The 27,578-nt window shown below is 37.9% G+C and overlaps 4 protein-coding genes across 4 annotated transcripts; 2 read left to right on the forward strand and 2 right to left on the reverse strand.

The window, feature by feature from the left end:
* Nucleotides 1-244: 244 nt before the first annotated feature.
* Nucleotides 245-1,618, reverse strand: LOC103952170 (acyltransferase Pun1-like). The gene has a single exon (XM_009363717.2). It carries the CDS (start codon nucleotides 1,616-1,618, stop codon nucleotides 245-247), a length of 1,374 nt encoding a protein of 457 aa, XP_009361992.2.
* Nucleotides 1,619-4,770: 3,152 nt separating this feature from the next.
* Nucleotides 4,771-17,425, reverse strand: LOC103952079 (E3 ubiquitin-protein ligase KEG). Its single transcript, XM_009363604.3, has 16 exons — nucleotides 16,378-17,425; nucleotides 13,931-14,293; nucleotides 13,608-13,838; nucleotides 12,866-12,991; nucleotides 12,411-12,747; nucleotides 12,152-12,309; nucleotides 11,484-11,641; nucleotides 10,255-10,376; nucleotides 9,990-10,124; nucleotides 9,519-9,643; nucleotides 9,126-9,230; nucleotides 8,790-9,023; nucleotides 7,511-7,844; nucleotides 7,241-7,429; nucleotides 6,832-7,137; nucleotides 4,771-6,414 (listed from the first exon to the last, which is right to left on the reverse strand). Exons 1-16 carry the CDS (start codon nucleotides 17,100-17,102, stop codon nucleotides 5,197-5,199), a joined length of 4,866 nt encoding a protein of 1,621 aa, XP_009361879.2. The 5' UTR covers nucleotides 17,103-17,425; the 3' UTR covers nucleotides 4,771-5,196.
* Nucleotides 17,426-21,522: 4,097 nt separating this feature from the next.
* Nucleotides 21,523-23,354, forward strand: LOC103952172 (transcription termination factor MTERF2, chloroplastic-like). Its single transcript, XM_009363719.3, has one exon. It carries the CDS (start codon nucleotides 21,665-21,667, stop codon nucleotides 22,850-22,852), a length of 1,188 nt encoding a protein of 395 aa, XP_009361994.1. The 5' UTR covers nucleotides 21,523-21,664; the 3' UTR covers nucleotides 22,853-23,354.
* A 1,055-nt stretch (nucleotides 23,355-24,409) lies between these two features.
* Nucleotides 24,410-25,957, forward strand: LOC103952173 (transcription termination factor MTERF2, chloroplastic-like). Its single transcript, XM_018648632.2, has one exon. It carries the CDS (start codon nucleotides 24,547-24,549, stop codon nucleotides 25,732-25,734), a length of 1,188 nt encoding a protein of 395 aa, XP_018504148.2. The 5' UTR covers nucleotides 24,410-24,546; the 3' UTR covers nucleotides 25,735-25,957.
* The last annotated feature ends 1,621 nt before the right edge of the window (nucleotides 25,958-27,578 follow it).

Consider the following 27,578-nt stretch of genomic DNA (forward strand, 5'->3'; position numbering starts at 1 on the left):
AAAGAAGAACGAAAACATTGTATTGAAATTGAAAACAACTTAAAATTCAAATCAAACCGTCTCATCCTATTCAATACATGAAAAAAATCATGTAATTAAACAAACAGAACATGAAAAAACTTGTTATCTTTTACAAAGTAACTTTATTTCTTCATAGATAACCAAAAAAACTAATTTCATAGCGCACCATCACATGAAGGACACACATTGGTGGAACAAGTTCATCACCACCCAGGCGCCTCCATCACATGCGGCAGTGATTAACAAATACACTAGGATTCACGGCAGCAACTGCAAGAAGCACCTCGTCGCGTTCAAATCTAGTCATCTCTTGTTCTTCCAAGGTCACCAAAGCTTCAATATCTTGATCATTTCGAGTGCCGGCCAACAACATTATAGTGTTCTTGTAGCACATATGAAAAGTGAACCAAATGGGCTTCCCCCACCCGAAATCCACTTCATCCATCGGATGTCTCCATATGCTTGCAAAACAATACATCGGGATTCCCATCTTACCAAATTCAAACTCCTCTCTGTTGCCTTCAAAAACCAAAGACACACCCTCTTCACCTTTCAACCTACTTGCCTTTTCGTTACAAAACTCTGCAAAGCTTCTCCTCATCTCGGCAACCAGTTCATGCAGCTCGATATCTTTATTTTCGACCAACAGTTGAAACGACCAGACCAGATTCCCTATAGCGTTGTCTGGCAGCGGAGGAGACATTCTTCGACGTAAGTCCACTGCCTGCTTAAATGCTGCCGAAGGATTTGATGATCTCCTTGCAGCATTAGCACATTTGAACAAAACTGCAGATACAACTTCCACTTTTGTGGGGGTTATATTAATTCCTCGCTGTTGAAGAAGTCTACTAATTTTGGCACTGAGACTGGCTATCTTTGGAGCACTAAACACAAACCTCCTTGTGGTCAAATTTTCCGGCGCCATGTTCATGACATAGCTGGATGAGAAGGGCATATCCGAAGGTGGCAGTAATGATGATCCAATGAATTCCGGAAGCACTGCAGAGATTCGATCATGGTTGTTAACGGACTCCAACTCGAGGGTAATGGCTGCCCATCTTCGAAAAAAAGTGCATGTAGATGATGCGTCGGCGATCTTGTGTGAATGGGAGACACCAAGAGTAATTCCTCCACAGTTAAAGACCGTGAATTGAACAAGCAGAACAGCACTGCCCAATTGCTCATCAGCATTGAACGCAGGAATCAAGTGGGAAAGTAACTTGTGTTCAGGTTTGAAGAGAATTTTCAAGAAGCTGCAGTTACTTCGGGCTTCTACAAAATAAGCTCCTTCATCGTTGCACTCAACGGAGACTTGGTCTTTGAGCTGCCCGGCGAAAGGATAGAAAGCAACCAAGGTTTTGGACAGGGACTTCTGTAATCGGTCAGACCTTTCCCATGCAAGCTGCTGGGAGGTGACGTCGCCGCCGTAGTTATGGCCATGGTTGCTGTTGCTGTGTGAAGAGTAGAAGAAAATGGTATTTGCATAGAAGGATGGAGGAAATGCTTGGTCCAAAAGAGAGAGCTTCAAGTTTTTGTGGTGGTTAGGAGTTGGGGAGGATGGTTTGATCATTTTTCTTGAGATGATCTCTACCTTCATTTTTTTGCTTTGATTTGCAGCTAGCTAGATCGGCACTGCTCCACTATTTTTCGGCAACACCGATACTTTAAATCCGTAGAGGCCAGGGATCTGCTGTCCCGAAGGTCATGACAATTGAATCCGAAACGGGTGCATGCATGGACGCCACTTGTTTCACCTAGCGTTACTTAAAGATGTGCAAAAACGATCAATTTCTGTTTGCATGGACGCCACTTGTTTCACCTGGCGTTACTTAAAGATGTGCAGAAACGATCGTTTTCGGAAAGAAGCAAATAATGTTATTATTCACCTTCGAAGCACTAGTATGTCAAATCTTCAAAGAGACGGACCAAAGGTCCACCTCTAACAAGATCGATATTGTCCTCTAATTTGTTAATTACCCACTTACATAATTTGACAAGTGAGAAATTTTATCACAAAAAACCTTAACGGTAGTAGGAATAAGATTATAATATTTAAACTCTTCTTTTTTATATTTCAACAGAACATATATGTAGTCTTCAAAGTATCTTGCCTAGTCACACTTCTTGGGACGGTAGCTACCTGACCGTCTTAGATAAAAACATACTAAGGTAGCAACATTTCGGTACTAGCATATGCACCTTTGCACCTGTCAATTGAGCAGAGAAGCCGATTTCGCATCAATGAGTATGTAGTTTCTTCAGAGAGGTACTTCGGCGTGAGAGGGAGCCGATTTGAGCAGAGAAGCCGTGGTCAATTGGTGGTGCTTTCATCGACGGCGATCGATGTGGTTGGCGGTGTGAAGCGGAAGTAATTGGTGCATTCAAAATTCCAAAGTTTTAAGATTGTCTCCGACTTACTAGCTTCCGAAATTCTCATGGATTTAGGACTGGTGTTGCCTTTCAATGACTGGTGTTGTCTCCGAGTTATTAGCTTCCGCCCCGTATCCAGCATCTTACGGTCCATTTTCTCTTCTTTTTCGTTCGTCGTCAAGCATGTTCAAATAGTGGTGAAGGTCCAGACCTAGCACCAGCAGATTACTTGCCAACAAAGCTGCACGGTGGGAGTAGGATTCTGCATGCTTTTTGAAAGACTAGTTGCATGTTTCTGTTTCAGTTGGCAAGAAAGTGTGGTAAAATTGAGGAGGTTTTGAAATCTTGTTTATGTTTGGATTGGAACTAATTGACAACCTGTCTGCAGAACTCAAATCTGAATTCTTTATGTAAAACTTTGGTTTTGGAAATAGTTGGTGGCTGTGCTCGTGCTACCAGGAGAACATATCCTAATCTTACGGAAGCCATTTGGGCCCGTTTGGTGGACTGGATGAGATAAGTCATACTTAAATAGAGAATTTCATTTTAATCTTTAAAAAACATGAGTTTTAGACTATAACCTTGAGTAAGATTAAAATCCAATTTTAGTCTCTAGTACACTTAATCATCCCATTTATTAGTTATATTTTCATGTTTTATTTATCTTTTTATTCATATTTTAATGTATTAATTCCATTTAAATTTAATTTTCATTTCATTCATCATAATATATTTTAATGTCTACATTTAGGCAACCAATTTTTTTACAATATATTCCGATAACAATTTTGTATGTTCTTCATTTAGGTACATTAATATATTTGAATAATACCCATCGATACAAACATATAGATATATTAATTCAATATAACGTATTTCGGTACATACATTTTGGTACACACATTGTATTGACTTTTAGGTACATTAATTCAATATACTATATTTCAGTACATACATTTTGGTACATACATTTCAGTATCGACATTTAGGTATATCAATTCAATATAATACATTTAGGTTCATTACAATATATTCGGTATAATCATGTAAGTACAAATTTTCGGTAAAAAAAAGTCAATTTCATATATTTCAGCATAGTCATTTCTGTACACTTATGTATTTATATATTTTTGTATCACAAATTTCTTTTAATACTTTCTCATTTATGTTCATTTATAATTAAAGAACTAAATATGTGCATATTAATAAAATTAAAATTTAATGTGGAGAGATTAAATAAAAATACACATTAAATAACAAAAATTGAATATAAATTTGGATAAAAGTACACTTCAAGGGAATAAATTGAATATGTAATCTAGCACCAGGTTTTTTTTTTTTAAATTTTAATCTTTTGCAAGGACCAATGTTCAAAAACCTCAAAAAATGAATAGGAGTCTCTAGTCCGTTGTTTATTGTATCAAAATATGAGATGAAGAGGAGGACATGGATACATCGACCACTCCTTCAAGCATCTGCGTGACCTTCTTCATTGTCGTTCTGAAGGACGGATCCTCTTGTATGCACCCAGCCTTTTTATGTCATTTCTTGCCTTCTCATCATCCTCTATCAGCTTCTTTATTGTTTTTTCCTTGTAGCAATCGTAAACCTAATCCGTTAGTATCACTTCTTCTTTGTCTTCCGCTTCCATTTCAAGGCTCCTCCGGCAACAGATTATCTCCAATAACAAGACCCCATAACTATAAACCTCAACCTTTGGAGTGACAGGAACGAATCTTCTACATGTTGTGGGGCTTGATATCGCGGTGGATGATCTGCGTGCTGCACTCCTCATGCAGGTACACGAGTCCTCTTGCAATCCCGAATGCAGTTTGGATTCGTTTGTTCAAATCAGGCCTTGAAAATTCCAAAGAGAATGCTTGCCAATGCGCTCATAAACTCAGACTAACTCAGACTAAAAGTTCGTTTGTGCCTTCACAAAATCCAAGCAATCTGACACAAGTTTTTGCGATGGGTCCTGGCGATTACTCTCACATCTGCTTTCGATTCCTTCTCGCCTTCTTGGGCCATTCTGTCCAACTCGCACTCCCAACCATTCACGTAAAGGACCATGATATACGTTTTCCCCTCGACCACTACTATCCCTGTAATTTTAACGCGATGTTTGTACGAGGTATTTGCAAGTACCAAGAGATTTGAAATGCATCACAAAACATTAGACGGACGGATTTGAAATGCATTGCATGAAACAAAAACAGAATTCACAGATGATGTCTTTTCTAACTAATTTAGCTTAAACCCCTTGGCGCTTGCAAATCTCTCATCCAAACATATACGGTAATGGTTGAACTGCACGTCAAAGTAACACCATTGCCAATTTGTTTACAGGAAAAATAATAAAACACCAACCAGAAGAGCTTTCAAGTGAAGGACTAAACAATGTATTAAACTAATAAGATTAAGGGTTCAATTTGTACATAGAATACAAAATAACCTTATACATACATATATATATATATACCTCAACAGCTTGTCAACTGCACATCTATGAAACACAAACAGCAAACTGCCACGTCGTTCTTCGCCTCCCTTGTGTCTCCTATAATTAACAGTAAGGCAAGCCAATTTACCCCCGTTTCCTATCCATCTCTTGTAATCTTCTGTATTAACAGCAAATAAAATGTCCCTTCAGCGCCCATTACAACAAAGGTATAGTTTCCAAGCAGATCCGATTGCATGGTGCAGTAACAATGGCATTCCCACTTGTCTACCCGGTCGAGAGGGTGAAAAACCCTGTAGGCGGAAGAAGCCTGTGAAAAAGAAGCATAAGTTGGATGAGTGGTGTCATGTGCTTTCATCAAGAGAAATATCAGCAGGATCTCCAATCCATGGCCTCCCTTCTCTCCATCGGAACTTAATCCTTAACTTCCCATTTGCGTCAACCCCCACTACCTCTCCTTTGCTTGCATGTGTCTCCATTCCCCAACCCCACCGTGGGATCACCAGCCCTTCTCTAATCCTCACTTTGTCCCCCACTTTAAACGGCCTAACCCGTTCCATTTCCGATGCCTTGCAAAGCCACAACCTCTCTGTGAAGCAAAACGCCACCCAGAGCTCCTCATTTTCCATCCGATGCACAACCCCAACGCTTGTACGATTCACCTCTCCCCACTGGTGAGTTGGAGTTGAAACCGATGTTTTAACCCTAACCCAGTCACCGATGTGAAGCTCCTCTTCTTCCACAAGTTCCACTTCTGATGGATCCAGCATCCAAGCTTTTGAACCAGCTGGAGTGTATATTCTCAGCTTGCCATCAGCATCAATTGTGGATATGGTTCCAAGACTTGCATGGCTGTGGCCTGACCACCCAAATCTTGGCTGCTTGACAGACAGTTTAACCCTAACCTTCTGGCCAACCATGAGCCTGTTCACCCTTTCGAGAGCAGAGGTAGGCCCAACCCATTTTTCTTGCTCCCCACAAAATCCAACGGAAGTGGTTCCATCCCATTTATCTGCATCGTATCCCAATCCTTGCACCACTCCAACACTGCCCGGCCCAATGGATTTCCAAGCACCAGCTTGATCTTTTAATCTCACCCACTCTCCAACTTCAAAAATCTGCTCTATTTCAAGATCAGCAGGATCTCCTCTCCACAATCCTGGCAAACCAGAGAAAGCCACTCTCACTTCCCCATCAGCATGAACGCTAGTTATGACGCCTCGAGAATCAAGTTGAGCCCCTCTCCAGCCCCATCTTGGTTCAACAAGTCCAATCCGGAACCGGACATACTGCCCAATTTTAAAGCATGGAACCTTTTCAACATCTGTGTAATGAGTTATCCACCTGCCTTTACGGAAACAACAAGCCAACTCCAGATAACCTGTATCTTGTACACTGTGCACGACAGCTAAACTTTCCTTTCCAATGCTGTTCCAGTCATAACTTGGTCGAGTTCCCAGGCTTGGTTTTGAACGTACCCAGTCACCAACTTCAAATCCGGAGAGTCGTTCTGCATCTCCAGGGGAAACTTTCCACAAGCTCTGTCGGCCAGTGACTTTTGTCTACATAATAAATAAACAAAAAGGTCCTGTTATATTGTTATTTAATTCTGCATGCAAACACTAGCTTATATAGTTGCAGAAGTTGTCATGCACCAGCAGAAAATAAAAAACGTTCTGCAATCAACAAAACCGCAAAAATGGAAGTGTTTCATTCAGTATAAGGTTTTTTATTTCTTGTTTCATGTGTCTTCAGTTAAAGAGAGAAAGGGACGAGACAGACGGTTAAGTAGACATGAGAGAAGATAGGGGTTAAGAAGACATGGGAGAAGATAAACTTTAACTAAAAGCTAAAAGACATTTAAATTGTTTTAGTTTTTATTTTAAAAAACTTTATAGGTATTGTTCATCCTCTCTCTTGATCTCTCTCCTCCACTCATGTAAGATATTGCATATGAGTCTTAAGATACGAATTCTTACATTCAAAGCTCCATCCATGTCAATCCTAACAATTTTTCCAACAGTTGCTGGACTTTCATTTGACCATCCAAGTCTTGGCTGAGAAATAGATGACGTCACATGAATCTCTTGCCCCACTTCAAAAGGGGGCACCTTCTCCACATCCGTGACAGAACAAGAAAAAGGCTTGCTCCTGAAGCAGAAGGCGACACCCATATCACCATCTTCCTCCAAGCTATGAATTATCCCAACACTGTTCCTTGTGATATCCTCCCATCCGTATTTGGGGGATGGTACAGAAGCTTTGACTCTAACCCAGTCCCCTACCTGCATGGTAGAAACACCAATATGCAGATACAAAGAGGAATAAAAAAACATCCTCTTTTTTTATATATAATAAATATAATAAGAACGACAATTTAGAAATTACCTTAAAATCTTCCACCTTCTCCATGTCAGAAGGATCAGCTTGCCATGGTATTGGTCGATTTGGAATTTCAATTACCAGGAGCCCATCATTCTCTATCTCACTTATTTTTCCAACACTATGGTGTGTCTCACCACCCCATGCATACCTAGGCTCTGCAACAGATCGCTTAACACATACCCTGTCACCAATCTTCAAAATAAACACTGTATTAGCGTGTGAAAAGAATACAGAATAAAATCCGTACAACAAATATCAACATGTCTCGCTCACCCTGAAAGGGGTTACAGGCTCAACCTCCTCTGGTTCACAATGCCATGGACTTGGAAGATAGCTTAATTCCAGCAACAGACTACTATCTGGTCTTATACAATACACAATACCAATGCTACCAGGTGTAACAGATCCTAATCCGTGCTTTGCAGTTGTAAGAGTGGGGCGAATTCGAACCCAATCCCCAACCTTGAATTCTTCAACTCTCTCCATCTCTGCTGGATCAGCTTTCCACCCTCTGGAGGCTCCGGGAAAGCCAACACGTAGGATACCATCATCATCAACACATAATACAGTACCAATGCTATCACGTGACTGGCCACGCCACCCAAATCTGATAATTAGACAAGGTTTAGTCAACAAATTTATCACTTTGAATAAGGATCACAAGTAGATACCAGAAGACGTATATAAAAAGGAATTAAATATGACAGGATAAAATTAAAAGTTCCATCACATGCATGTGAAGTTTGATTGTTTATTAACAGGAAAAAGAGATAAAGAGCCACTTATATCCCTAGACAATATATCTGCTTTGTGTAGCCATTTACCCAGTACTGCATGATCCTGTATTTCTGAACCAACCTTATTCCAATAATTGAAATAGATTGTCTACGACATTGCTGGTAAACTGATCCAGAAACAACTATATCATTTTCCCCCTCCATATATAATGTTATCATCTTTTACTATGGTTCCCCAAAAGATTAGTGTTCGTTGGATGTCTCTGCACTGTTGTTTTGTACCCTCTTGTATTTAACCCTTTTGGTACTCATATTTAACCGAGTCTATTTCAAAATTGTTATCAGTAATTCTCAGTAGTCTGAGCCCAAAGTACATAATTTGTACACTAATGTCACTTTCATTTTAAATGCTCAAGACAAGATAAAGTGAATCAGATGCCATCACTTTGGAAGACTAATAACTAATAAACTACTCGACCAAAGAAGAAACTAACCAAGCAACAATGCTTGAGCTCTTTACTCAAGTAAGGTTAAACAAAATAAATAACTTCAAGGATGAAATTGTTTAGGTAATGAGTTGGTTAAATGATCTAAAAGCCCTATCGGCTAAACTATAAAGTATTTCAGTCTGTTGTCATTTTGGTACCTAGAAAAAAATAATCCTGAGGATTGAAGTTTAAATCAGTATGAGGGACAGTGACCAACAAAGGTCTAGTCTATTTTTTTGTCTTGTACAGGCTCTGGAGTAGAACCTGTTATTGGGAACATGGTATCAAGCATGACTGGATACATATAGAAACTGTTCAGATTCAAACCTGGGCTCTTTGACATCTGGTTTCAGCTGAACATGCTGTCCCCTGTCCAAGGGAATAACTTTTACAACTTCATTCGCCAAAACACGAGCCTCTCCAGAACAAAATGATACTATCAAATGGTCCTTATCTGGGGCACCTTGCACAAAGCCAACACTTCTATGTTTTGCACCTTGCCATCCATACGTAGGAGTTGTTATACTTCTTTTAAATTTGACCCAGTCTCCCACATCAAATCTAGACGATAGAGAAAACAAGAAATATGGAATCTGTTAGTCGCAAGGGTGTATAAGACATGCAAAAATATCAAAACAGCACAATGATATCATCTCTTCTCACGTTGTAGGAGACAAATGCACTCCCCGATTTACAAGTGCCTCCATAAGATCTTCGGATATCCATTCCCGAGGAAGGGCCTCCAAAAAGTCACGTAAGGTCTTGCCACTGCCATCAAAGTCAAATGCATAAGTTGGTCATATAGTATTACCCATGTGCCTTGCCATATTTTTGTCGTTCCAAAAAGTTCTCATTAAATGCAAAAGTAGAAAAGCCTAATAGTCATCAATAAGTCATCCACAACCTGGTAATTGTATAAAGTCATTATTTTTGTTTCTTAGGAAAAAATAGCTGTTAAAGTTAAACCACTTAATAGAAAACAAAGCTGAAAGAAGACAATCTCTTGCAAGTGAAGGTCAAGCCACACAAAAGTGCAATGCATTTATCGGCACTTGCCTGTGATTTCTAGCTTCAACAGCAGCATCAGGATTTCTAAGCATGACAATAAGCCATTCGAGATTCTCACGTATCATTTTTGCTGCATCTGCTGCTATATGGAAAGCATTGTCACCTTCATCATCCTGATAACAATTAGCAAAATACATTGTACATAAGTAAATAAAAAAAGAAAGCTGCGTGTGCAACACTCTAACAATGGCGTAACTCAAGGACTTGTATAGGAAATATTTGTTATGGCTAAAATCTTGGTAACGTCCAATCAATCATCCATAATGATAACGGATAGCCTGCAAATCCTAACTCGCTCCTCACAAGATTGCCTCCACATGAGCATATATCAAATTGTGTCTTTAGCTGTGTTTAGAAGACTATGCATTCAATATAACATGCGGGCATTATATCACAACTCAGTTCCAACAAATTGAGATACCATGAGAACATATAACTGACAAAAACATGAAGAAAAACCTGCAAATTATAATTTGCTCCAGCAGAGAGAAGCAGTCCAACACATGACTTTGCCCCTCTGGCCAGTGCTACGTGAAGAGGAATTGTATTTTGTACATTCCGAATGTTCACATCAACTCCAGCATCAAGTATAATCTAGCAAGAAAATACAAAGTTTTCCTAAGTGTTGATACTTCATTAACGCACGCATAGAGGGTAGATAACCAAAAATCATGAGATGGGGTTTCCATTCTGATATTATATAGTAGGAAGCTATCCTCCATACCTTGACCAACTCAACTTCATTGGCCATTGAAGCTGTATGCAAAGCTGTCCGTCCATGCTGCAAATCTTGAGCAGTTGGATCTGCTCCAGAAGCTAGCAAAATTTGCACCATTTCTCTTCCTTCTACAACCAGCATCAGGTATAAATATTAAAACTGATAATAACATAAATTTCTTAATAGCTTCAATTAGAACACTTGACAAACACAAATGAAATTAACTTTACTTATCCACTGGTGTGCTTAAAACATATTAACCGACAAGGAAAGATATACAAAGTGCAAGCAAATAAGATTTCTTGGGTGGGTTGAAATGTAGCAACATAGTTTACATTAATGAACATATGGTTTACGAAAAACCAAAGAGGTCTCGGGATAAAAGTAAATAACAAGGCACAGAAGCCACTAAAATTTATCTCAAAACACTATGAATATTAGATGATACAAATTATATCAAAAGAGGAGGAGAGGGGGGACGAAGAAAACTTCAGAAAGAAATGACATGGGAAAGAAAGAACACAAGGGAAAATAGCAAACAGAGACAGGCAGACAGAGTTTAATATGACATCTTTTATTTGTTGACAAAATATTTGGGATCCAAAATTTAAGTGCCCACCCTACAAGTCAGCATGGCTGGGTAAAACATTTATTTAAAAAACAAATTGGGATTCAAGAGTTTAGTGCCCGCCCTACAAGTCATCATGGCCAGATAAAACGTTAAGCAAGGGAACGGCCTAAAAACAGATAAAAGAAATAGTTTAGAAGTTCTTAATCTGTATCTACAGGCCTATTAACTAGATCTCTTGACCATTTTTTTGACGATGGACTACTAAAGTTACGGAGCTTGTAAATATTCATCAACAAGCGTTTCAAGACTTTGGAAGCATGCAATTATGCATATGTAAAAGGAGAAAAATAGGAAAAACTTCAAATTTAAGAATAGAAGTCATTTTTTTATGACAAAAATAAATAAAAATTGTGCATAAAAAGCAAATTGGCTTGCGTGAAGCACATGCCAAGATACTAGTTTGAACATTAAAAAACTGAGTAGGAATTGATTAGTTATATACCCAATAGTTAAATTATTGGATGCTATAATCACATCAACCAAAGTCCAAAAAATAATCAATATTCAATCAAAGTGCCTCTAAAACTGGCTGTAAACAAAGAATCACCAAAAAGAATTAGAAGTTCATATCAATGAACCAGACATTCCAAAGATCTAGGATTACCAATTTCATGATCTTTCTTTAGAGAAGCTGCCATACACAATGCAGTGCCAACTGGACTTGGTATATCAATTGCATCAGCAATCTCTTCTGGTGTTGCAACTTCCACCCACCTTCTAACAACAGCAACATTCCACGTTGCCACACACAAGTGCAATGGTCTATGATACAATAAGAAAGTAACAGGCAAATCAAAAATCAAGACCAAAAATACAAGTAGTTTTAATCCACTTGCAATTTGCAGAATCATGCAACTACTCTGATAATTTTACAAGCCTATAAAAATATAAACTACAGAACAAATATGCTTAAGGAAAAAAAGTGACAATTGTCGGGTATATTAAGCATGTAGTTTGAATCACAGGCCAGGAAACGATGGGCCAATGACTCCAAAAGGGCTCAATTAGTAGAATTCACCAACTATACTGCACACTTTGGATACAGTTAAAATAATTTTGACACATCACCAGCATGTAAACCCTGCCTGCCTATAAATTAAGAAAGCTTGAAATATTTACTAAAACCTGATTAAGGCTCAGTGGATTGTGCACATAAAAAGAAAAAACAAATATATTGCATAAACACATCGTCAATGAATTTCATTTCCAGATAGCTTGCATGCACATTGTTCTTACAGGGGAAAAAAGAATGAAAATCAACTGTGTACTTACGTAAACTTTTCTGAATTCAAAACACACATTGACCTAGAGCCCCCATTTTCCAGAACAACAAGGGCACAATCTGTATATTTCTTTGCCACAGCTCTATGCAGTACAGATTCACCTTCCTCATCCACCGCATTAGGATCTGCTCCAGCCATTAGTAACTCCTGAGGTCATGCAAAGTATATGTTAAGAACTTAAAAGTGCACCTTTCCAGAACGTTATGAAGCAAAAATGAAATATCATTAAATATCCAACTGACACATACACGCATACAATCAGGTTGGCCATGATAGGCACAGACATGAGCAACCGAGGGACCAAAGCCTTCTCGCAACCTAGATCTCACATTAGCACCTCTGTTAATGAGAGCATGAACGCATTCTGGGGATCCAGCTACTAATGCAAAAACTAGTGGAGGATCTCCATCTTTGTCCAAGACATCCACATTCGCCTCTTGGTACTCTAAAATAGCATTAACAAGTTCTGCACTGCCGCGTCTACAGGCCAGATGGAGAGCAGTTTGGCCATCAGCATTCTGAGCTTCTAATAGAGACAAAATTGTGCTGTTATCACTCCCTGCTGAAGCCTTTTGAAGCAGATCTCTGGACAACCAAAGAAGTGTGACAAGGAGAATAAGGTCAAAAAAATTTGTGTTATAAAAAAAAAAAAATATATATATATATATATAGCTCAAATAATTCCTCGATAAAGTGCACTAACCTAACACTGCGCACATCCCCTTCGGACACAAGTCTATGCAGAAGAGTGGGGTTACCCTGAAGAACTTCTGATTCAGATACAGGAGATGGTTCCGTCACATTTGATCCAGAGCATTTAGCTAAAACACTGTTCAAACACTGAAGATATAAGTAACTTTCCCTTTTGATGTAAATCTAATGAAATTGGCTAAAACACAGTGAGCTACAACATTTTTTCTGCCCTCGAATATTCATCAGATACCTCAAGTTATTAAAAATATAAATTGTATATACATTTACATATAAGAACCCATCCCCTTTCAGCCCTAATCATAAATGTGGTCAAATTATCCAAACTGTTCATTTTCTAGGACCTCCTGAAGGACCATCCTTACAGAACCTCAAAAGTTGAAAATCGTTTAGTCTTCTAACTTGCACAACAAATAGACGAACACAATGTTTCCAATAAACAACGAGGTGTTCATGATGATAATCCAATGGCAAAACAATTTCCGATTTTGCTGATTTTTTGCAGGGATAGTTTACTGTTCAGATCACTGAACCACATTGTGAGCGGCCCCAACAATGGGATCCCGTTTTAGCATTCAACAAAATAGATCATCTTAAAGGAGGTTGTTTATATATAAATATATTTTTTTTTTTTTTTGTGTCTCATCCAATGATATCAGCTAGGATTAAGTCAAGATGCCACAAACAAAAATACCAGAAACTTCAAGGGCACAATCAGAACTTTGAATTCTTACTTATCAGGACTTGCAGGAGGGCTGCGTGGTATCTCCTGCAAATGGCGAAGAAAAGTGGCTAGCATTGAATTAAAAGATGGTCTTTTTGATGCCTTGAACTGCAGGCACTCGCCAATCATTTTCCACAATTCTCTAGGTATTCCAACACCTACTACACTTGCATATTGTGGAGGTAGTTTCCGAGTCTTGATTACAGCCCGATAAATTTCCTCAGTGCTTAAACCAGCCCATCTGCACAATGAATTTCAAATTGTACTTAAACTCATTTCACAAAGGGAAAACAAATGAGAACTTTCAAATATACAGTATGTTGCTCCACGTACGGAATTGAACCAGTGCACATTTCTACCAATGTGCAACCAAAACTCCATGCATCTGACTCTGCAGAAATACCAATAGCATCCTCCCAAAATGGATTCAGTAACTTCTTCACTGGTTCCCATGCCTCTGGAGCTGCATAGTGGGGGCTAAGCATCGTACACTCCATACAAGAATGGATCCTTGAGGTGTCAGACTCCAATCGAGCTTTCCGGCAGGAAGGTTTCTTCAGAATTGCAGCAACTCCATAATCAGAAACTACTGCGTGACCACTTTCCTCCAAAAGAAGATTGGACGGTTTTAGATTCATACAAACAACACCTGCTGCATGAAGTTCAGCCACTCCTCGTGCAATGTCAGCCCCGTATCTACAAATGGCAAGCACTCAAAACGTCAAGACAAGATTTAATGCCAGCTAGTAGTTACTAACATAAGATATTATAAACTATTAAACTTACACATTGGTAAGCTTGGACTGGTTAACCTCTAGCTCAATTAGAAGTTAAGCCTCAAATTAAATGACTCCAATATGTGTAGAATATATAAGTATAATCATATGCATGAAAATAATAATTTATATTTATTAACTTCCAAAACATTTCAAATAAAGACAGGAGATGCGAAGCAAACCCCGCACTCTCTTTGGAAGCTGGTTGCATGGACAACAGAATAGACGTTTTGTATTTTTCGGTGAAGACACAATTTTTCTATATTTGCTCTCATAGTCTAAAGCTCAGTATTCAGATTCAAAAGTGCATTTAGAAAATCAGAATGATATTCCAGATCACTTTTATTGTGTTAGTATTTCCTACTCCTACCTCATAGATACAGAATTAAAGAAAGCTTCACTGTGTAGGAAAGAAAAACAATTCTACAAGAATTAAGTTAAGCTTCCCGTTATGAGACGGAAGATATTTCAGAACAAATGAGATATTCATTCAATATTTCCAAGTTTAAAATTCTTTTTTCTTTCTGATTCCTCGTTGCTAATCAACGTAAATAAAACGTTTGCATCAGTTACCAAACATTTGTAGCATGAACGGTGGTTAAAGGAGGATAGGGTAAAGACAATTAACACTTGATCTTGTAAAACAATGCATTTATTACATTGATTATTTAGTTCTATGGAAGGGAAAATTAACAAGGAAAATCATTTTTGTTAAAGTCTCTTTTTTTACTTAATAAATTGATACAGTTGTTCACAATTTCGCAATTAATTGGGCAGATTTATTTCTAGCTAATGACTAGAACAGTAAAGTTAATACAAATTTAACAATATTAAGAGTGATATGGTTAAATCTGACAACTAATTTCAATGGATTTAGAGAATTTATAGGAGTATCGAATGAAAGGTTATGAATAAGCTTGATTTCCAGGTCAGGGGAAATTCTTGTTATGTCTCATTCAACCAACAATCCCGAATTTCGCATTTATACCTGTTCCGTCATGTCCATTCATTACTCTCAAGTCACATAAACAAACCCGTAAATCAACATCAACCCTTTGTGAGCAAATCAACATTCTTTTAACATTTCTAATTCCCCTTTTCGGTGTAAAAAAATGAGGTATATAGTGGAATAGAAAGTATGTTTGGCTAAGCAAGAACGGTCAAGAATTGTCCTCCTTGAAAGCTTTTTAGTGAGGACAACATTTATGGGAATGGAAGCCATCACAATTTGGTGATTGCAATATAACTTGTATCCTAAGTTAGCACTGAATGAAAAGGGTGATATTTGTAGTGTTAGGGTCTCACGTGGGATTATGCTATATCAAACTCAACATAATACCATCCCACTTGCATAGTAAGACATTGAGACAAGAATGCATTGGCGGAGACACATACAAGTCTACCTTGGGCTGCAGCCTAGTTGGCCTTTAGGCGACTGAAAAAAGAAATCCGCCTATAATTTTGCTTATATTGAGTGTTTGTCTATCAAATTATACCTAGTAAACAACCCAAACTAAAACTAATAGCACTAAACTCACATAAATTTAGTCTCTAGCCTCTTAAAGAGTGTGCGCCCAATCCTAAAAGAAACAAAAAATAGCTAGCCCACCCAATTGAAAATTCTTGACTCCGCTCTTGCGGGTAGGACTGCTTTTATGCTCATTTGTTAAAAAATGCATCCACTCAAGAAAATGTAAGTTGAATTAGTTCCACATTCTGCTTATTCAGACTGTCAACAAATTCATAATCCATGACTGAATGAATCATAAAGCACATAACTTCAGCCACTAAAACGACATCCACAAGAATTTCTTACACTCGCAAAACAACCTTTATGAACTAACAATCCAGAATTACCACACCAACCAAGAAATTAGATTACTTTCCACACACACGCGAGCAGTGACACATACAAATCAATCAGAAAATACGCAAATTATAAAATATACAGAACTTTTCGAAGAAAAAAAAAAATGAAAAGACAGCAATTTGAAACCACAGAACCTTAGAATTTGCTCCAAAGTAAGCCTGCCCTCATTGCGCTGCATCTCGGACTGAACCGATCCATAACACTTATCCATAACAAGACACAAGTTGCCTTCACACTTAATAGCCCCATGAAATGTGCACACATTCCTACACCACATCGATGCCCGCCGCAAATTATCCAGCTGCCCCATCACCCAATCCATACTCGTCTCCTCCGCTACCGCCACTTTCTTCACCGCAACCCGGTGGCGGCACCTCCCTCCTCCACCTCCGATGACGGCAGTCCACATTTGAACCCCAGTGTGCCTGCCCTCCCCTATCCGCCGCACCAACTTCAAGTCAGGGTGCACCGCCAGCTCGATCACCGGCCCGCACCCGCCCGAGATCGACGTGTGGGACCCACGAGCACACCTTCGGTCCCCATCCTCATCCTCATCATCGTCCCCATCCTCGTCGTCCGTGTAATCGCAATCGAAATTGGCGGCGGCGGCAGACGAGACAGCATTGGAGCTGGAGTGAATCAGGGCGAGCACGGCGAAGTTCTTCCTCAGCGCCTGGACGGAGTTCCCGACGACGGAGACGTGGCGACAGCGGGGGCAGACGAGGGTAGTATCGGGACAGGAAGAGAACATTTTGGACAAGCAGTCCTTGCAGAAGCCATGGCCGCACTGAAGCAAAAGCGGAACTCTTTCCTCCTCGTCGTAGCGGGTCTGGCAGACGGAGCAGCACGGCACCTTCATCGGACTCCGGCTGCTTCGCTGAAGTGAATCGATTGGAATCGGGGTGGGTTTCGGGTTCTCGGAGCTCCGGGAGAGCTCAAAAGGTCGGGTCGGTAGTGGGAAAGGGCAGATCCATAAATGAATAGGGGAGAGAAAATGGAGATTTGAGAGAAATGAATGATCAGTTGGGTGTTGGGCTATAACAAAGAATGAAATCTACACCAACAAAGAAAAAAGGGTTTTAGTCTTTTTAGAGAGAGAATCTAGAGAGAGAAAGGAAGAAAAAGAAGGAGAGAGAAACTAGAGAGAGAACCTAGAGAGAGAACCTAGAGAGAGAGAGAGGGGGGCTTTAACTTAAGAGAGATAAAGAGAGGAGCTTGTTTCTTGTCTTGTAACTTGCGAGATGCAACGGGTTTTTTTTTTTTTAATTTTATTTTTATTTATTTATTTTTATTATTATTATTTTATGATTTTGTTTCGCTTTCTGTTTCTGTGAGGAGTGAAAGGAAGGCTGACTAGGTCGGCTGCTTTTCACTGAGTCCTCAAACCAGCTTCTTCCGCCACAAAATGAAACTACATTATTGTTCGATTTTCTTCTTGGACTTTTTAGTATGTTTCGGAGTATTTGACGTCATAAAATATTCAAAAATGTTATTTTTATTGTCCAATCATGCTACATCTCTTTAATAGAAATTTGATTCGTATAGTTCTATTTTCATTCAAAATATGGTACAATAGTAAGTCTAAAATATTTAGTCATTAGATTTTTGATAGAAAATTAATAATTAGTATTTAATTTAAAATACATCGACGTATTGATCAAGATCTTCTTTCTTTTCCAAAGTTGATCAAGATCTCATAGCCATAAATTTGTATATATATGGAATCGTTTAAATGTGCTTTTGAAATGATTAAAAACGCTTTTAGAGGAAATCATTTTAGGTTCCAAAAGCATTTGAAGTGTTTTCTACAAGAAACACTAGTTATGTGATTCTTTCAGAAAACACTTTAAATGTTTTTCCAAAAAAATTTAAGATAGCACAATTTGAACTTTTTAGCTTTGTCACAATTTAAGATAAAATCTAACTTTTTCACAATTTAAGATAAAATCTAACTTTGTCACAATTTGAACTTTTTAGCTTGAAGGGTTCACAAAAAAATTTAAGATAGCACATCCAAAAATCAACTTAAGAAAAGCTAACAAACAAAAAAATCATCGCTTAATCAAATTACAACATAAATAAATATAAATATATATAGTCTCATATAGAGCTTGAAAGATATAGCCTCTCATGAGAGAGAATCTTTTATAAAGCCCAAAAGATTCATCGGAGCTCTAAAATGAATTATATCCATCACTTTTTCAGCTCTATATAAAGCCCTTCACTGAAGATGCTCTTAGTCAAAGTTTAAAGAAAAATAAAATGTTTTTTAAATTTATAAAAATACTTTCAAACAGACCAATAGTACGGTTAGGAGGGCAAAAATAAGAATAGAGCAAAATGGTGTGAAATGGTTGCAAGTGTTCTTTTTATTTTTTATTGATGTTATTTACACATTATTTTGTACGTTTTATACACTCAATGTAAATTTCTGTTTATTAATTATTTTTAACTTATTTAATTTGACAGTCAAAAATTAAAAGAAGTATGTAAAAAATAAAAAAGAATACATACATAGCTCCATGCTGTTTTCTTTTTGTTGGTCACATATGGCGTGCAAGTTGCAATAGTGCATGGTCTATTTTTGGCAAAGGCGTAAGGGATGGTTTTTACTCCTAAAACCGTAAACCGACCATGTGGACTAGTGATGTTACGTATCGATTGTGACTGCAATTAAATTGCTGTGATGAAATTAATTTTTATACATATGTTTTCTTTTTGAAAATTTGTTTGTACGAGAGAAATTTTGTTGATAACGAAAAAAATCAGGGTACATAAATATTACTTCTCATAAAACAGAGACAATAAAAAAAAATACACGAAAAAGAAATGGGACATAAACCATAGCCTTCTAAAAACAAAAACAAGAATGATACAAAGAAAAGAGGGGCACATGAAACCTAAACCCCCTTTAAAATCAAACCTAAAGATCTAAACCTGCAAAAAAAGATAAGCAACACCACAAAGTCACGGAAAAAAAAAAAGTGTGACAAATTTGGATACCAAGATGCTTAATTCGAAAACAATGCAGCACTAGTCCCCAGCAGAGGAGAATCATGCAAGTTAAAATTGAAGAAGATAAGCTAATGCCAGCAAAATTTATCCATACATTATTTTTTGATTTTTTACATATATTTCTTAATTTTTAACTATCAAATCAAATTAAATAAAAATATCAAAGAACAAAAAATTAACGAAAATGTATAAAAAATAAAAAGAAGTGTTAGAATATTATCTACCGTTTACCGGAGAAGGGGTGGCAACGTAAGGAAGTAGCCCTTGTCTTATCAAAAAAGCAGTGCGGTGCTTGTGGCCACTGTTTGGGTTCTTTTGGGAAAAAATGATTGAGCTGATTTTGTACTAGAGCCGTTTGGCTACTGTAGCATGAATTCCACTCAGTGCTGCTGTACAACGAAACCATCTATAAAATATTACATACCGTGTTTTAAGATTTACACAATCACACTTTTAATAAAATTAAGATTAAAACGCTTATTCTTGAGTATTGACAGAGTGTGTATGTAAATGACGGATCATGTCATCATGTGATGATGTTGCAAATAGTTGATTAAGTACAAAAAGTATCCTTATAAAAGCAATTAAGGTTCAAATCAGTCCACAACAATTAATACAGTTTAGGTGCTGGAGTTGGGTGACATTCACTATTTATAGAGCTAATTTTATTTTTTAGTAGACAAATATGTGAGTTTGAATTCAAAGATTTTATCTTTTTTTGTCAAACTATAAATTTGTTAGATTATATGTTAAATTAAAGAGTCAACGAAATTCAAATCATTGCTGTGATGTAAAGACAACATTCCTCACTTGAATTCAAAGATTAGATTTGGTCTTAGACTACAATACGTGTTGCTAAAACCCAAAATTTAGAATTTAGCAAAAGGAAATTTTATTTGAACCCAATTATCTTATCTTTACACCCAACTAAAAAAAATTATCTACCAAACTTCCAAATTCACCCCTAAATAAATAAAAAAGAAGAAACAATTTTATAAACCCAAATGCAAACAACAAAAATTTCTCTTTCTACACACATTTTATTTAAGGGGCTTTTAGATCCAGGTCCAAAAACATAGATGGTTTTTAGGAGTAAGTTCAATTATCTAATTATATGTATTTATTTTTTTAATGCTCATTTTATATTTTCTAAAAATATTAAAAATCATAAAATCTTCTAATATTATGCATTTTCACCCCCAAAAAATATAATTAATATCTTATAACAAAAAAAAATATAATATCTTATAACAGAAAAAAATAAAATATATATATATATTGACCTAAATCTATCTGCAAATCATTATACCCTAACTCAAGTAACAAATATTTGAATGTATATCATACATATAAGTAAGATATGAAATCTAACTAAAAGGTAGAAAAAACATAATATATCTACAAGCAAAACACATGAATCTTACTTGATTATAAAAAAGAATCTGTCATATAGGTAGATAAATATAATTAACCTATGATATAGGTTGATTATATAAATAAAAAATAAAATATATAAATGGGGTTTAAACGGGATAAAGAACAAGAAAGAACAAAAAAAAATAATAATCAAAGAGATAATTAGGAAGAAATTTGATTTTTATAATAAATCTTATCATTGAACAGATAATTATTGATAATAAAATAATAAGATTTAAGAAATTTGACTTATTTTAATAAATTGGATTATTCCTACTATTGGCTCAAAAAATTGAACCTATATCAAGTTTCCTTTATCTTTAATCTAGTGAAACTAACTTAACGCCGGCATCCCTCTCCAAAACCGTCGACAACAACCATCCCCTTATACTCTTTTTTTTTTTTTTTCTATTGTTATTATATGATGAAGAAAGTACCTTCTTTTTTTTTTTTCTTTTTTTCTTGTTAAAAGTTTCTATCGTTTTCAATTTGGTTTACTGTTCAAATGGGTGTTGGAGTGAAAATGCACAGAAGCCTTGTGGCTGTGTAGGTTTGACTGTTTTTTTTTTCTTTCACTAAATTCCAATGTGTATAACTTATCAAAATTAAGAAAAGCAAAGATGTAACCCAGAAATTCAATAGAGAATAAGAGACATATGAAGAATAGTAAAGAGGGATCGTGGTTGTTGACAATGTCAGAGAAGAGTTACCTGGATTAAATAAAAAGGGTGTAGGGATATTATTGTTCTTTGTATTTTAGGGGTATAAAAGTAATTTTCTATTTTTATTTATACAAGGACAAATTTGGAAGTTTGGTAGACAAATTTATTTAGTTGGGTACGGAGATAAGAAAGTTGAGTTGAAATAAAATTTCCTTTAGCAAACAAAAGCTCTCCCAACCCAAGCCCAAAAGTTGCCAATAAATTTCTACAGAGCCCCAGAAGTTTTGGATTTTCCACCTGAAATTGATCAGTGCCGGCGCCGTCTAACATGGCAGCCCTCTTCAACCTGAAGGCCGGCAGATTGGGGTATTCACTATTTTCCAAAACTACAAGATTTGTTGTTGGAGATGTAAAGCCCTCACATTTTACTCTTCAAAACCAGATACTTTGCAGACGTTTCACCTCGGAAATCTCAGAAAACCACCACGATTTCACAGTCAATTACCTCATTAATTCATGTGGGTTGTCTCCACAAGGTGCAATTTCAGCTTCTAAGCGGGTCAAGTTGCGATCCCCGGAAAGAGCAGACTCCGTTCTGTCCTTTCTCAGAAGCCATGGAGTCTCTGCAACCCAAATCTCCAAGATTGTCAGGTCGTGCCCAGGACTTCTCAATTGGAATCCGGAGAAAACCCTTTTGCCAAAGCTTGAATTTTTCATTTCTCTTGGAGTTTCAAGGGAGGACCTTGCAAAAACTCTGGCATATGAAACGCATATTTTGGCCACAAGCTTGGAGAAACGGATTCTACCAACTTGCCAGTTCCTTAGGAACCTGCTCTCTGAGAAGAACTTCGTTGTTTTATTGAAGAACGGCGGCCTGCGGATTTTCTCGGAAGGCCATTCGAAGAATGTGGCGCCAAATATTGAGATTTTGAGAGAATTCGGTATGCCCCAATCATGTATTTCTTTGTTGCTGGCTTATTTTCCTAGATCTTTAACACAAAAGCCTGAGAATTTTGCTAAAGTTGTGGATGAGGTTAAGCAAATGGGATTTGATATGGAAAAATCAAGATCTGTTGCAGCAATAAAAGCATTATCTAGTGGTAATAGTAAGTCCATATGGAGTCGTAATTGTGAAGCTTATAAGAGGTGGGGTTGGTCAGAGGATGATGTTCTCTCTACTTTCAAGCGGTTCCCGCCTTGTATGACTAAGTCAGAGAAGAAAATAATGCAGGTTATGGATTTTTTAGTGAACAAGATGGGATGGCCGCAAAGATCAATTGTCAAATGTCCGACTATTGTGAGTTTCAGTTTGGAGAAGAGAATTATCCCGAGGTGTTCGGTTGTTAAGGTTTTGTTGTTGAAAGGATTGATAAAGGAAATCGAAAATGTGAGTTTGTATTATGTGATGAACCCTACAGAGAAAGGCTTCTTGCAGAGGTTTGTGGTCAGATATATAGATGAAGTACCTGCATTACTGAGTGTGTATCGGGGGCAAGTTGAAATCCAGGATGTATGACATTGGCTGGTCAGGAGAGGTGAAAGCCAACTTTTCGATATTGGTTTACTTATGTTCAGTTGTTAGTCACGATCAAAGAGAAATAACGTTTGTTCATCTTCTACTCTACTGACTAGTAGGTTTAGTTATATATACTATCTTATCCAAAAAGGTTGACCTGCAGTCCGAGTTGCGTTGTTGGTTCTTGAATTTGGTTGGTCTTCAAAATTGGTTTTGATAGAAAGTAAACCTTAACTTGCTTCTTATGGGATTCAGTTTAGTCTGTAGTTTAGTTTAGCTAGCCTTTTTTCAGTGGCTGTGACGTCGTTGTGAATCACTTCCGCTGTTTTTTTAGCACTTGCCTTAGCAAAAAAAATTGCATCCGTTGTGGCTGTAAATTTGGTTCTTGAGGGACTAGAGATCCCAGGGATTTGTAATCAAGTCATTTTGCGTGGGAAGGATAGAACACTATGGAAGCTCATTACTTATGTCACGGACAATGTGATGCTGGATTCGTTATATTTGCATCAGTTTATTCATGCTGTGAAGTCATACTTTCTCTACAACGAGTGCACATCCCAGTTCACCTAATTTATGGCCGTGTATGTTGGTCTTAGATGGAGACCGAACCACATAAACTCTGTTGTACTTGGGTGCTTGATGTCTATTGCTTGGTATCCTTTGTCTTCCCTGTTTGCAATCAACAACTTGGTACTCAAAAGTTATAATCTCTTCCACAATTTTTCTGGTGCAATTCTTCAAAGGTAATCCAAAACCTGAAACAGCCACAAAGCAAGCTCAAATTGTCCAATGAAACTTTCTTCTTTGTCTTCTTTTATATTTATAATTTGTATTATTCGTGGTAAGTTGATCTGTGTCGCATTCTAATTCTTCAAGGGTAATTCGTATCTGTTGTTGCCTTCGTCAGAAAATGTGACACTCCTCTGATTCAGAACTTACAATACGAGAATGTCAGTCTTTCTATAGACTCCTTCTTTTGGGCCTGTTTCAGTGTAATTTCGTTACGTTGTGCAGGACCTTTTTTTGGTTATTTTTACCTTGTGCTTGCTTCAGTTTTTCGCCCATGCGCACACGAATCGTGTGCATGGGCAGCGCATGACCCGAAGAAGATTAACGTGGGCGGCATTTGGATGTCCATGCCATGGTAACGACGTTGATACTCAATAGAAATTTCTTGATACGAGCCGATACATGGTATCAATACGTCAATATAACATTGTTAAGATGACATTAATATTTAATTATTATATCGTCATCTACGTTGCTCTCTCGGTTTATATGCAGGAGACCAACTTACATGTACACAATCACATGACATCCCATGTCACAAAAATAAGAATATGTAAATAAAAATTTACACGTATTTATTTTATTGATACAAGATGCTACCGTACCGATTCACCATATAAGTCCGCAATGCGAAGCCCATATAAAGTTCGTAATTTTTTTTTTTGTCAAAGCCTAATGTATCCCATACCTCGAAGAATTGCACTAATTCCCACTTAAGCTTGAAAAGGCTACAGCCCAAATAGCATTTTCGTATTATTTTGCACTTCAGATTGAACCAAGAGAAAAAAAAAGGTGAAAGAGAGAGCGAGAGCCTCTCCCGAGGGAAATGCTAAAAGCCTCTGAACGGAAGCGCGGCCGAGGTTTTGGACTTTCCACTTGAAATTGGACATCGCCGGGAATCTAACATGGTAAGCCTCTTCAACTTGGAGGCCGCCAGATTGGGTTATTCTCTATTTCCCAAAACTAAAAGATTTGTTGTTGGGGTTGGGGATCTGAAATCCTCGGATTTTGATTTTTCTCTTCATAGTCTGATACTCTGCAGACACTTGGTCTCAGAAATCTCACAAACCCACCACGATTTCACAGTCAATTACCTCATAAACTCTTGTGGGTTGTCTCCAGAAGGTGCAATTGCAGCATCCAAGCGGGTCAAGTTGCGATCCCCGGAAAGAGCAGACTCTGTTCTGTCCTTTCTCAGAAGCCATGAATTCTCTGCAACCCAGATCTCCAAGCTCATCAGGTCACGCCCGCAACTCCTCATGGGCTATCCGGAAAAAACCCTTTTGCCAAAGCTTGAGTTTTTCATATCTGTAGGAATTTCAGGGGAGGAGCTTGCAAAAACTTTTGCTTCCGTTCCTGCTCTTTTGGATGTGAGCTTGCAGAAACGGATAAAACCCACTTGCCTTTTCCTTGGGAATCTGCTTTCTGGGAAAAATTTTGTTGCTTTTTTGAAGAACGGCTCGCGGATTTTTTTGGAAGGCCATTCGAAGAATCTGGCGCCGAATATTGGGATTTTGAGAGAACTAGGTGTGCCCCAATCATCTATTTCTCTGTTGCTAGCTCATTTTCCTAGCTCTCTTATACGAAATCCTGAGAATTTCGGCAAAGTTGTGGATGAGGTTAAGCAAATGGGCTTTAATCTGGAAAAATCAACGTCTGTCATGGCAATAAAAGCTTTGTGTAGTAAGTCCGTATGGAATCATAATTGTGAATCTTATAAGAGGTGGGGTTGGTCAGAGGACGATGTTCTTTCTGCTTTCAAGCGGTTCCCACATTGTATGACCAAGTCGGAGAAGAAAATAATGCAGGTAATGGAATTTCTAGTGAACAAAATGGGATGGCCGGCACGAGTTATTGCCAAATACCCAGCCATTGTGAGTCTCAGTTTGGAGGAGCGAATAATCCCAAGGTGCTCGGTTGTTAAAGTTTTGATGTTGAACGGATTGATAAAGGAAGTTGAAAATGTGAGTTTGTATTCCGTAATGCTCCCTGCAGAGAAATTCTTCTTGGCAAAGTATGTAACCGGATATATAGATGAAGTACCTCAGTTGTTGAGAGTGTATCAAGGAAAAGTTAAAGTTGAGGATGTATGATGTTCGTAGCTCCCTTGATGTAGTATCGTAGATGCAGCACTGCTTGTTGACATTGGTAGCAGCTAGCTTTTGGCTCAGTATATTTTTCTAGAGATGAACTCAATTGGTAGTCATGGATGGAGAAAGATGAACTTCATATTTTCGTCTTCCCGTTTCACTGTCTAGCTGTTTTTGTTATACGGATACTCTCTTATTTGAAATTAACTTGAGATTTGACCTGCTCTGCTCTCTGTGATTGTGGTGCATTCAACTATATGATCAATGGTCCTTGACCTTGTTCATCTTGGAATTCCTTTGGGTAGAATGTACACATAGGTTGCTTCTTTGGTTTCAATTTAATCTACTATCGATACGAAGGAATGACAAAACTTTTGTCTGATATATCAAATTTTAAGATGTGTAAGATATCAATGTCTGATATATCAACTTTTGTCTGTGTCTTTGTCCCTGTTCTGCTAGCCTTATTTTCAGTGACAATGGTTGGGTGGTTAATACTATTCTGCATTGTGATTCTCTTGTGTTAGCCTACTTTGCAAGGCCATAAGGATCTTATTATGATCAATAGTGTATCCACACTGTTTTGTTTGCACCGTGTTTACCCTATTTGGTTTAAAGGGTAAAGACACTAAGGTCTTGAGTGGATCTAATTCCGTTGACTTGATCTTAGCCCTAGTTTGCCTTTAGCTTAACTTTTAACAAAAGTGGGTATGAAAAAAGTTGAGCATTTTAAGTGTTTGGTACACACTTTAAGTCAGTTTTTTTTCAAAGTTATAGGTGAAAAAAAGCTGAAAACCAGAAGCTGGAAATAGCAACTTCAACAAAACAAATATTTTTGGTAAAACACATATGAACAGTAACTTGGTAATACGTCGGGTTGCAAACTTCAATCTAATTGACAACGGCGATCTGACCCTGACCATCGCACCAAACAAACATTGATCCTTTGATTCAAAGGTACAATATCGAAGATGCAATGAGACAAAGAAAACGTTTTTCTTCGATCAAGAAACAACAAAACGATGTTCAAATGGTGGTGGTGGGGCTACGCCGTCGTCATGGTGGCTCAGTTGTACGGGTTCGATTGGGAAATGGAGTGAAAGAGAGTGGTCCTAGAGAGAGAGAGAGACGAGAGTGAGAGAGAGGGATAGAGGACTGAGAGAGAGATCGAGGAAAAAGATAGAGAGCCATGTAAGTTTAGGGGCTACCACGTGGCAGTTAAAGAGATGTAGAGAATCCAAAAAGTGAATCCAAATAAGGTAAGTAAGTGGGGACCAAATTGCACATTTTGAAAACTTTCAAGGAAAAATGTGTAAATACATTACAATTTGGGGGTGGGGTTTCACAACACGCCTTGAAATTGGTACGAATCTCTTCCTTGTTCCTTGGGCTTCATTTTGGTTTTTTGTTTGACCTATTTTGGTTGAGTTTTGGGCTTGAATGGAGCTAGGATAGCTCAAGTGTCCTTCTTCGTGGAAACTCGGCCGACCCAACTTGAAACAGGGTCAAACCCGACCTGGGAACACTATTCCGGCCCAAAAAATTGGGCCATAGAAGTCGGCCCAATTAACCCAGCTCAATCTTAAGCAATCCAAACCCTTTTCGAAGCTTAGGCACAAAGCCCAGTTAATCCAAAACTCAAATCCATTGGACCCAGGCCCTTGGGCTGTACAAACTTGGGCCTTCAGCCCAGTAGCCTCAAACCCAAAACCCTTTAAGTCCCGGCCCAGCCCAGCTGACCCAGCCTTTGACCCAGCCCAGTTAACCCAGGCTCTGTTAACGGGACCAGTTTGACCTGGATGGAATATTTTCTGGAATATTCTTTGTGTTGACTTTTTCGAAATTTA

The sequence above is a fragment of a genome, unplaced genomic scaffold (genome assembly GCF_019419815.1).
Source record: "Pyrus x bretschneideri cultivar Hongxiangsu unplaced genomic scaffold, Pyrus_bretschneideri_v1 Contig24, whole genome shotgun sequence".
NCBI lineage: Eukaryota > Viridiplantae > Streptophyta > Magnoliopsida > Rosales > Rosaceae > Pyrus > Pyrus x bretschneideri.

Excerpts from the sequence above, each read along its gene's own strand:
- LOC103952173 (XM_018648632.2), top strand. The coding sequence starts at position 24,547 with ATGGTAAGCCTCTTCAACTTGGAGGCCGCCAGATTGGGTTATTCTCTA.
- LOC103952172 (XM_009363719.3), top strand. The coding sequence starts at position 21,665 with ATGGCAGCCCTCTTCAACCTGAAGGCCGGCAGATTGGGGTATTCACTA.
- LOC103952079 (XM_009363604.3), bottom strand. The coding sequence starts at position 17,102 with ATGAAGGTGCCGTGCTGCTCCGTCTGCCAGACCCGCTACGACGAGGAG. Across the intron at positions 12,748-12,865 it reads GGGGATGTGCGCAGTGTTAG|AGATCTGCTTCAAAAGGCTT; the intron begins GTTAGTGCACTT and ends TTGGTTGTCCAG. Across the intron at positions 6,415-6,831 it reads ACATGGATGGAGCTTTGAAT|ACAAAAGTCACTGGCCGACA; the intron begins GTAAGAATTCGT and ends TTTATTATGTAG.
- LOC103952170 (XM_009363717.2), bottom strand. The coding sequence starts at position 1,618 with ATGAAGGTAGAGATCATCTCAAGAAAAATGATCAAACCATCCTCCCCA.